Source organism: Cnephaeus nilssonii, assembly GCF_951640355.1.
Source record: "Cnephaeus nilssonii genome assembly, chromosome: 19".
NCBI lineage: Eukaryota > Metazoa > Chordata > Mammalia > Chiroptera > Vespertilionidae > Cnephaeus > Cnephaeus nilssonii.
In genome coordinates this window covers 7,616,886-7,627,677 of record NC_137090.1, presented here as the reverse complement: position 1 = coordinate 7,627,677, position 10,792 = coordinate 7,616,886, and the positions used below count along the sequence as shown (strand labels likewise).

The window sequence follows — 10,792 nt, the reverse complement described above, 5'->3', positions numbered from 1 at the left end:
TAAGGTGTGTTTTTTTTTAATTTATCTTTATTGTTGAAAGTATTTAAAATGACCCCTCCCCGCATTGATACCCTGCACCCGCACTCCCTGAAGCCTATTGCACCATTGTCTGTGCCCATGGGTTATGCATATCTATATACATAAAAGCCTAAGCGACCATTATGATCAGTCAACTGGTCGCTATGATGCGCACTGATCACCAGGGGACAGACACTCAATGCAGGAGCTGCCCCCTGGTGGCCAGTGTGCTCCCACAGCCAACCTCCCGCCATTGGCCAACCTCCCACGGTCCCTGCCCCCCGCCGGCCTTGATCGGCCCTAATTACTGGCCAGGCTGAGGGACCCCACCCATGCACGAATTCGTTCAATGGGCCTCTAGTGTGCATATAAGCTCTTGGTTACTCTCTTCCCATCCCCGCTTCCCTGAGATTCATCAGTCTGTTCCATGCTTCCGTGTCTCTGGATCTGTTTTATTTAATTAGAAGTTAAACAGCCTGGTGTAGGTAGTGGCTACCATATTGGACGGAATGGGCCTAGGATTCTAGAGCCAAAGAGTTGGTTCTGTTTAGTCTGTCATGTTAACCAAGCTGAGCACATTCTGGACAAATTTTGCACAGGGACTGAAAGTAAGGAATGCAGGTTTGTGCTCAGTTATTAGAAGCTCCCTGCCATGGCGTTCCAGCTCATTGAAATCTCTTTCTCTTTCTCTCTCTGTCACACACACACACACACAAACACGACCAGGAACCACAGCAGGCTGAGCAGTGTGTTTGTGTGTCTCCAGTCATCATGGCCCTGTCTGCCAGGCATGTGAAATCATGTCTGAACAGCCTCAGGCAGTGTCAGGAGCCACTCCATCTCTCATAATTTCTTGGCAGGTCCAGAGGGCAGATCCTTAATAGAAACATCACCTCAGCTCATTAGGAAGAGCTACGTATTTGCAGAGTGAGGTGCAAAAAGGTGTTCAAGATTCCTGCTCCCGGCTTTCTCCTCTTTATCTGCTGTTGCCAAGTTGGGCCCTTCCCTGCGTCGCTCCAGTCGATCCCTTACTATTCCATTTCCCACTGTCATTGCCTTGGGTGAGACCCCTTCAGCTTCTGCCACACTGTTCCTCAGCCCTCTCCCTGCCTCTCAGCTGTCCTGGTTACACTCCTTTGTGAGACTTTTTACAATACCTCCCACGCCCGGTCATGTCATCCCTGGACTCAAGGCCTGCAGCAGCCCTCCCACTGCCTTCAGGATGGAGTCCAGGCTCCTTGTGGGGTAACCAAGGCCCCCCACGGTCTGACCTTCCTACCATTTCAGCTTTATTTCCACTAGTTTGTCACAGGAACCTGCTGCTCTCACCAGGAGGGCCACTCACGCACGCGCCACCCACCCCCCCCCCCACACACACACACACACCGCTGACATGACTTCTGCTTTCCTGCACCTATACCTCTCTTTTGCTCCATAGACATCCTATTCAACCTTCCAGGTCAATCTCAGATGCCACCAGCTACATCAAGCATGTCAAACTCAAAGGCTAACACGGGCCAAATAAATGAGGCATGTGGCCCGCAGGCCGCGAGTTTGACATGCTTGAGCTACATGAAGCCTTCTCTGCTCTCCCCAAGCCAGGACTTTCTCCCAGTCTTTGTCGTGTGTATACTCTGGAATTTGGCAGTGAGGCAGAGTGGTTAGAATAATGCTACAGTGGAAGCAGCTAGACCAGGGTCCAAATCTTTGTCCTTGCATGTAGCTTTGGGCAACTGACTAAACCATTCTCTGCACCTCAGTTTCCCATCTCTAAGACGGGTGGTCATGAAAACTGCATAAGTTAATTTATGTAATGTGCGCAATACAATATAAGGTGCATCACAAGTGCTCAGTAAGTGGCAGAAATGGTTATTATTATTTTATTACTAGGCCCTTATTGAGGCATGAGTGAGGCCTTACACATACTGGTTCTAGCTCCTTCTCTAATTAGAAGTGCCTGGATGATGGGGATCATTTGCATTTTTGGTATTCCCTGGCCCCCAGCTGTCGTTTGCAAATAGTGAGGACCACTTGAGAATATGAATTGGTTGAGCATCTCTGGAGCCTGAAGGACTGTGTTTGAGTCCTGGGCCCACCACTTACTAACTGTGTGGTCCTGAGCAAGATTCTTAACCTCTCTGGGCCTCAGTTTCCTCATTTGTAAAGTGGAGAAAATAACGGTGCCTTTTTCATAGATTGTTGCAAGGATTTAATGGGGCGTTAACAAGGTGTCTGGGGGGCTACCGCCTGGGTTCACCAGCCCATGAGGTAGAACCTTCACCTCCCAAGCAATCAGTAAGGATATTATGAATGAATGACCCCATTGTACCAGCTGCCATGAGGTTTGGGGTGGGACCATCACAGGAATATTCTCATTTACAGTTGTTGGGCCTAAGTTTCCGGCATAATTATCTCCCTCCTCTTTTCATGTTTTTATTACTTGGCTCTGAACCAGTAGCCTGGTTTTAACTGGTTTCTGGCATGTGGGCCTTTTTGGAAGCCTCTGCGGAAGCAGAGGGGCATACAACAAATACAGAATGTGGCCGCATTCCTCTTAATGCCCACTGCGCAGCAGTACCGGCTGCTGGACACAGCGTCGTAAATGACCAATAGAGAAAGATGTTTGCAGGGCCACCGAGTGCGGCTTTATTTGCCAGTTGACTAAGGACACAGGCTCTTGAGGCAGCAGAGAACTAGAAACATCAGCAGATTCGCCTATGGAGAGGCTGTTACTAAGCGGTAGGGGCCAGGGCGCCCCCTGCAGTATCAGAGCGCCTTGCAGACAGACGGCCCACCTGGCACTGCTCAGTCTTCCTTGCTGGCCCCGCTCTCTTGGTGGCCACTGAGCCCAGGTCAGGCTCGACCTGCAGAGGCACCGGCTTCCCAGCTCCGGTCCCTCCAGGATCCATCCACCAGCACCGAGGGGCTTCAGTAGCGGCCCGGGGGGCAGGGCACACAAGGCACACAGACAGTGTGGGGTACACAGACAGTGTGGGGCACACAGACAGTGCGGGGCACACTGGGGGAGGGCGCACAGGGGGGACACGAGGGAGTGGAGCATGGGTTAGAGGGCAACCTGCGGAAGAAAGGCACATGAAGGGGTTAAAGGAGCCGGCGTGGGCAGCAGGTTCTGCCCCCAATGCCTCCCAGATCACCCACTGCTCACCTTCTCTCCTCACTTCCCTGGTCCCACCCTTCATCGTCTTCATCTATGTGACCCCAGTGGCCTCCTAACTGGTCTCCCGGCCCCACTCTTGCCCCTTCTAACTACTGTCAACTTGGTGGCCAGAGCAGTCTTCCACCAACACAAATCTAATCATCTCCCTCCCCTGCTTAGGATCTTCAGAGGCTCCCATGTGTACTCAGGACAAAGAGCAACTTCCTTCAACTCGATTGTCACCTCCTCCTTGAAGCGCCCCCCCCCCCCGCCCCCGGATCTCTCTGTGTCAAATCCCCCTATGGTACCATGTACCTCCTTCCAGAGCGATGTGTGATTATTCTAGTATGATCTCTCTCCCACTGGGCAGTGAGGTGAGCAGCCATGGATGCATGCCCACCTGCATACCTAGCCTAGAGCAGACTCTTAATAATTGATTAAGTGAATTAATCAATTAATATAGAAGAAACACACGGCAAAGGGGAAAAGGATGGTCTCAGAGACTGACAGGTGTTGGCTCAAAACCAGAAACGACACACTGGATGTTGGATGGACACCGAGTAGCCCGGAGACTAGACAGGCAGCCCCAGGACCACATCCAGCTGGAAATGCCGGCACTGTGTTGTCTTTTAATTCGTTGAAATATTTAAAATTCAAGAGAATTTCACATTTAAAAGAAATCCAGACTCCCGGTTTCCCTTGAACAATCAGACGATCCAGCAATGCTGCCACTCTCCTGTGATAGAAATGGCCCTGAGGGGTGGTGCCACCCGCATGGGACAAGGCCTAGCTCCCCAGTGGTCCACAGTCCTACATGAGCCACGTCACTCAGGTCCGCTAGCAGCCTGGTCCTAGGAAAACATTTGACTTTGCGACTCTTGTCTTGGAGGACAAGACTCTAAGTGACAGAGAAGCAAGGCTGAACGTAGAATCAGAAACTACCTAGAAAGTAATCAGCCCCCAGGGGTCCACAGCGCAGCGGTGTCCTGCACACAGACCACCGCCCAGCCCTGTGATTCTGCCTGCACTGCGGCTGGGGGCTGATGCCTCACTGACCTGATTCAGACTCCCTCCCCTCACCCCTGTTGCTTATTACCTAGACCATGGCCAGGGCCTCCTGAACAGTGTCCCTGCCCGGTCTCTCCTCCCTCTACTCAGCCCTTCCTCTGTGGCCTCTTCCTGAGGAGCAGCTGTGAGCTCTCACTGACTTGGTCAAGAAATGTTTACTGAGCATCTACTATGTGCCAGGTGGAGGGGGTAAAAATATTTTATATTGTCTCTGAGGTCCAGGTATTTATTTACCCTCTAGTGAGGGAGATCCGCAGTTAAGCAAATTCTATCATCTCCTCCTTAAAAAAAAAAAAAAAAAAAAAGCAAGGCCTCCCCATTGCCTATAAAATAAAACCCTCCCTCTCCAGCATGGTCTTTATGGCTCTCCATGAACGGTCCCCAACTGACCTTTCCTGTCTGCCTCCCACCCCAGATCATCACATGAAGCTACTTACTGCCCTCCCAGTGCTGAAACCATCCCTCCCCCCCCCCCCCCCCAGTATGATCTCAGGTTGCCTGTCTGCCTGGCTCTCTAAACAGATGGGAACAACTTGAGAGCAGATGCCTTATCGTCATCCATCTGGGTCTTCCCCTGGCGTCTGGCACACGCTGGGCCCTTGGAAGGAGTTTGTTGACTTGGGATGGAGCAGGATCTTCACTGGGCCAGGTTTAGGGAGGGCGGCATGAACGCCTGCCTGACTTTCTTCAGATTCTATCAGCTTCCTAATCCCTTCTTAATTACACCAGGGTTCTCCCTTATGAGAAGACCCAGTTGCTTCCTATGGCTTCCCCAACCCTCCCACGCATCTCCCGGTACAGCCTCGGCTGGGCCCACGTACTTGCAGTCCTCGCTCTCCAGCAGGCCCCGGTACGTGTTGATCTCACACTCCAGCCGGGCCCGGACGTCTAGCAGCACCTGGTACTCCTGGTTCTGCCGCTCCAGGTCGCAGCGGATCTCGGCCAGCTGGGCCTCCACGTTGGTGATCAGGCACTGTATCTGGGACAGCTGGGAGCTGTAGCGGGCCTCCGTCTCCGTCAGCATGTTCTCCAGGGAGTCCCTCTGAGCAAAGGAGAAGAGGAAATAATTATGAGGAACAGATCTATTTTCCATGGCCCGACTCAGGAAGAGCCAGAAAGAGCCAAGTCTCTCTTTGGGGTTGAGAATGACCCCTCTTTACCTAAGTCACTGTGGAAACTAAAGCCCAGAAGGGTCAAGGGACTTGTTCAAGGTTAAGCAGCTGGTAAGTGAGAGACCAGGGTTTGAACACATGTCCGGGTGATCCTAAATCCCTATTCCTTCTCCAACCTTAGTCTGCCTTCAGGCTTTGGGGCTGAGGTCCACCGGGCTCCTTCCCTAAGGCATCACTGGGAACAGTGGTCTTTAACCCTGGCTGCATGTTAGAGTCACCCAGGCCCAGGCCCCACCTCCAGGAACTCTGATTTCATTCTTCTGGGGAGGAACCTGGGCATTTGGTTCTTTAAACCTTCACGGGTGGGGTGGGAAAGCACGGGTTTGGAAGGGCAGGCTGAGCAGAGAACAGCATTCTTGAGGAGTCATTTTTGACCACCTCACTCATGTCAGATCTGGGACACCCGTTTTATCTCTGAGCTTGATCCTGGGAGAAAACTCCCTCCAAGGAAGGTCAGCTGGGCCACCAGCCCTGGTAGCTGAATCTGGGCCTCCTCCTCCTCCTCCTCCTCCTCCTCCTCCTCCTCCTCCTCCTCCTCTTCCTCCTCCTCCTTCTGGGATGCTCGGTGCCACCCACGCTCGGTGCCACCTGGGAGCCAGAGCTGCGGAAGAGGTGCCCCCTTCCCCCAGAGGCACTCACCAGGCTGTGCTGGGCCTGCAGCTCGATCTCCAGGGTGTTGACTGTTCGTCTCAGATCAATGATGTCCGACTGGTAGGTCTGAAGCTGCTCAGAGCTGGTGGCCACCTGCTGGTTAAGCTCCTCCATCTGCAAGGGGGGGGGACAGGAGAGGCTGGCAGTGCCTTCGTGGGGGACACTGGGGAGGCCGCCCACCGGTGAGAGGCCCACCTGCGTGTTGAACCATTCCTCCACGTCCCTGCGGTTGGTCTCCACCACCGTCTCGTACTGACACCGCATCTCTTCCAGCATCCTGTTCAGGTCCACGGGGGGCGCAGCGTCCACCTCAATGTTAAGGCGGTCCCCAAGCTGGCATCGGAGGGTGCCGACTTCCTGAAAAGGAGCAAGAGCCCCAGGCAAGTGTGAAGTTGTGGGATTCGGGGCTCACCACCCCAGGCGATGTGAAAAGACAGAACAAGAGGTGCTAAAGATTTCTACATTGAAGGGGCCCCGGCGGACTGCCATCTGCTCTGGAGTATCCTGATGGTCTTCTGGCTCCAAACAGATGGGGAAGCACTCCGGCTAAACACCTCCCTTCACACATGAGCATCAGGGTGCATTTCATGCATTTAAGCTAAGATGGGAGCCCGTGCGCCTGCATCCCCGGCCACCCTCCCCGCGTGTCCATCTGGGAAGCGGGGCAGCAAAAGCCTGGCTTCACTTGGTTCAAGGCCAAGTTAGAGCAGGCGCCCCCGCAGGCTTGGCTGCCAAGGAGAGAAAGTTGTCTCTGAGGCTCCGGGGTGCAATAGCGCCTCATTAGTGGCTTCTCCGTTCAGGTCCCAGTTCCCTGATTAGGTGGGATGAGTCAGGTACCTTAGGGCACTTGGCAAAGGCATGGTGGCGGGTTGTTACTTTACACTTAAGCCTAAGGGAACCCAGCCAGGATTCAGAGACACTTGTTCTTTCCAGTGCCAAGTCAAGAAGAGGTTGAGAGTCAACACAGGGAAGGAGGGAAAAACACCAGAGCTCAGTGGGCGTTCAGCACGCAGGCGCCCGGGGAGAGGGGATTCCCACCGGGACCTGCAGGAGAGGAGGGAGAGCCAGAAAGGGCTGACCTGAGGCTCTTGGATTAAGTCTATTAGATGCAAACAGAAGAGAGGAGGGAAGAGGAGGATGGGGACAGAAGGAAGGAAACCACTGCAGTTCAACGCCCCCTGAGAAGACATGGGGGCACCCAGCAGTCCAGCCTCGCAGAGACGGGCAGGTGTGGGTTCCAGAACACAACCCCATGGTTCCAGTGCACCAACCCCCCCCCCCCCCCCCGGAACTTGGCTTTCGGGAGAAAAACAAATGCAGTGGAAAGGCACCTGGCAGTCACACAAGTCCAGGGAATGCAGAGAAGATGGCTAGCGCTTCTGAGCACCGACCAAGGGACAGGTGTTTCAAGCCCCAGGCCTCACTGAATTCTCAAAGCAACCCTGTCTGATCGTGTTGCTCCCACGTATAGATAAGGAGGCTCAGAAAGGTTCAAGACATTGGGCAAAGTCACAGAAACAATACGTGGCAGGCCTGGGACTTCCAACCCACGTCGGTCCGACCCAAAGCCCCACGTTCTTCCCACGTTCCGCGTCTGCCTGACTTCCGGGCTCACCTCCTCGTGGTTCTTCTTGAGGCAGAGCAGCTCCTCCTTCAGGGACTCCACCTGGGCCTCCAGGTTGGCCTTGCACAGGGTCAGCTCGTCCAGGATCCTGCGCAGGCCGTTGGTGTCGGCCTCCACCAGCTGCCGCAGGCCCAGCTCCGTCTCGTACCTGCACCAGGACAGGGTCAACAGTGAGGGGTGGATACAGAAATCAGGGGAGTCCTTGAACGGCTGGCACTTTTCCGGCTCTCTATGAAGTTAATGGAAAGCTGCCCCCATGTGTGTGCAGCGGGGGGGGGGGGGGGGGGGGGGGAGGGCGCCCATCCCCGGGCCAAACTCACTTGGTCCTGAAGTCGTCGGCAGCCAGCTTGGCATTGTCGATGTGCACCACCATCCTGGCGTTGTCTGCCTTGGTGCACAGAACCTGGAGGCCAAAGCCCACAGAGGGGGTCAGTCCAGGGTAAAACCCAAGTGAGGAGAAGACAGTAGCTGGGGGGGCGGGGGTCAGCAGCCTAGCAGCCATCCCTACAGAAGCCCCTCCTCCCTGGAACTCTGGGGGTACTTAGTGAACTGCTCGTCCGTAGAGACATGAGATTTATTTCTTAAGCACCTGGGTCTGCATAAATCCAAATGCCCCATTTTGGATACAATGAGCAATACGGAAGGAAAGGCTCTCATTAAGTCTGAAGTCATTCGTGTGACAGTTAGAAGGGTCCTTCATCAGCACTAATATTTACTAACCCCCCCCCCCCGCCATCCCCCGTTCCAGGGGCTGTGCTAAGCACTTGACCTGCATCAACTCATGGAATCCTCTTGGCAGCTCCATTAGGTAAGGACCATCCTACAGATGGGGAAACTGAAGCCCAGGGAAGGGAAGGGACCTCCTAAAGTCATGCAATGAAGACTACATCCCAGGCCCCTTTCCACGTTAAGGGCTCTGGCCGAGTGCTCCAATTATGAGATAATCCTATGCCCTAGGGAAGCCTCTTTTCCCTGAACATAGCTTAGTAAGTGACGAGATTCAAATCTAGAATGCCCGCCGTTCCGGTTGCCTTCCCAGTGAGACTGTTTACCGCTTGCCCTCACCTTCTGCTGCAGCTCCTCGATGGTCCTGAAATACGACTGGTAGTCAGGACACATGGTGGGCACTTGAGACTGGCAGGCCTCTTGGATCTTGCTCTCCAGGTTGGCGTTCTCCTGCTCCAGCTGCCGCACCTTCTCCAGGTAGTTGGCCAGCCGGTCATTGAGGAACTGCATGGTCTCCTTCTCGCTGCCGTTGAAGGTCCCTTCACAGAACCAGCTGCAGGTCCCCATGGTGCTGGAGATGCCAGCGGTTGGCCGGCCGCCGCTGGGTCGGCAGGAGCTGGATAGGTAGGTCTTGGAGAGGCAGCTGGCCGGCCGGTGGGTGGTGGGCATGCAGACGGAAGGCACGCAAGGCATGGGCTGGCAGACGTAGCCCAGGCACAGCTCGGGCCGGCAGCTCATGCTGCTGGAGCAGACAGAGGGCTGGGGGCAGCTCTTGGTGGAGACGGGTGGGCAGTTGGATGCCGTGTTGGGGAGGGCCCTTCTCTCAGCTGCAGCCACCTGGACCGCCAACACCCTCAGACCCCATCCCTCCGGGGCCTTTTATCCCCTTGGAGTGAGGGGGCTCGCCCTAGAGAGCGGTGTTGATGTGTACACTGGGCCTCAGAGGAAGCTGCTAATTAATTTGTAATTTGGTTTCCAATAAGCAGTTCCTTTCCTCATAAAAGAGGCCAAGCTTGTCATTTGGCTAAAGCAGGCCTCCTGTCATTGATCACCAGGGGAGAGTTTCCGGACACATCTTCAAAGGATCGACTCCATGCTGGGCCCTCATTACCAGGGTGGAGTCGCCAGGAGACCCATGGCCTGGCCCACCGCGCCCCCGCCTGCTCCAGCCCTGAGAACGGCACCTCCTATGGGCCGGCGGGCGCTCCTTTTAATGAGAGCATTCCCTGTGGGAAGAGGCCTGGCCCCTGAAGGAGGAAGTGTGTGGGTGACAGAAGCTGCATCGATACTGGCCACGGTAGAAATCCAGGGAGGTCGGGAAGAGAACCTCGGAGGCTTCGGAGCACGGCTCATCTTCCTCCCCGGGGGGAGAAATAATATCTGGGGCAAGAGAACAAACTCAAGTCAGAAAGCCTTAAGAGCGAGGGACGGCCTTTCAGCTGGACACTGTTGAGAACGATGAGGGAACGCCACTCTGGGAGAAAACCTTCAATGTCATGGACATCTCCGTGGGGCGGATGGATGCTCTATCCTGACCGTCTCTGGATCCACCCTTTCATTGCTCACTGCCCCACGCACAGAGTTGTCCAGTTCGATTCTTGTTTGCGGAGACGGAGGTGGCCAGGCTGGCACCGGCTCAGCTTTCACTTTCTGCAGTGGTGGACAGGGAGGGCTCCCGTCAGGGCCTCAGAGACGGAGGCGGTGGGCATCAGCTCCCTTGAGAAGTGACACTTGGCAGCCCTGCGATGAGCTACACCAGGAGATGGGGAGCAGGCATCTCCAATCCTAGGAGCCTTGGACATTCCTTTCGAAAGCAACAGGGGAGACCCGTGGTTTCGGTCGTTGCCTGCAATACCCGCCAGCTCAAACACGTCATGTTTAATGTGTGTGTGTTATATAGCCACGTCTTGTTTCTTCATCTTCTCAACATAATATTGGAGTACTAGAGGCCCAGTGCATGATTGAATCATGCACGTGTAGGGTCCCCTACACACTTTCGCTTTCGATCATGGGGGATCTGGGTGCCTGTCTGCTGGTGCACCAGGCCTTTCAGAAGCCTCCGGCACAGCGGAGGCTTCTGAAAGGCCTGGTGCCTGAGCGGACAGGCACCCAGCTCCCCCGCTTTTGATGGTCCGCGGTGGGACGTGAGTTCGCTGCCCCAGAGGCCCCTTCTGTGCCGCAGCACAGCCATGGCGCAGACGATGAGCTCAAGCCGCCGCTGGCGACACGAGCTCAGCATCGCGCCGGCCCAATCGGCCACCCCGGCCACCCCGAGTCCCGCCCCCCCCCCGCGCCTCCTGGCCAATCGCGGGCATAGCGAAGGTACGGTCAATTTGCATATTTGTCTATTATTAGGTAGGATAAGCACTTGTCTCA

General features: G+C 55.0%; 1 protein-coding gene across 1 annotated transcript; it reads right to left on the bottom strand.

Moving 5' to 3' along the window:
- Positions 1-2,946: 2,946 nt before the first annotated feature.
- KRT32 (keratin 32) lies at positions 2,947-10,292 on the bottom strand (the record flags this gene model as incomplete). Its single annotated transcript, XM_079798634.1, has 8 exons — positions 2,947-3,094; positions 5,065-5,285; positions 6,055-6,180; positions 6,262-6,423; positions 7,682-7,838; positions 8,011-8,093; positions 8,756-9,253; positions 10,272-10,292. 8 exons carry the CDS (start codon positions 10,290-10,292, stop codon positions 2,947-2,949), a joined length of 1,416 nt encoding a protein of 471 aa, XP_079654760.1.
- Positions 10,293-10,792: the final 500 nt, after the last annotated feature.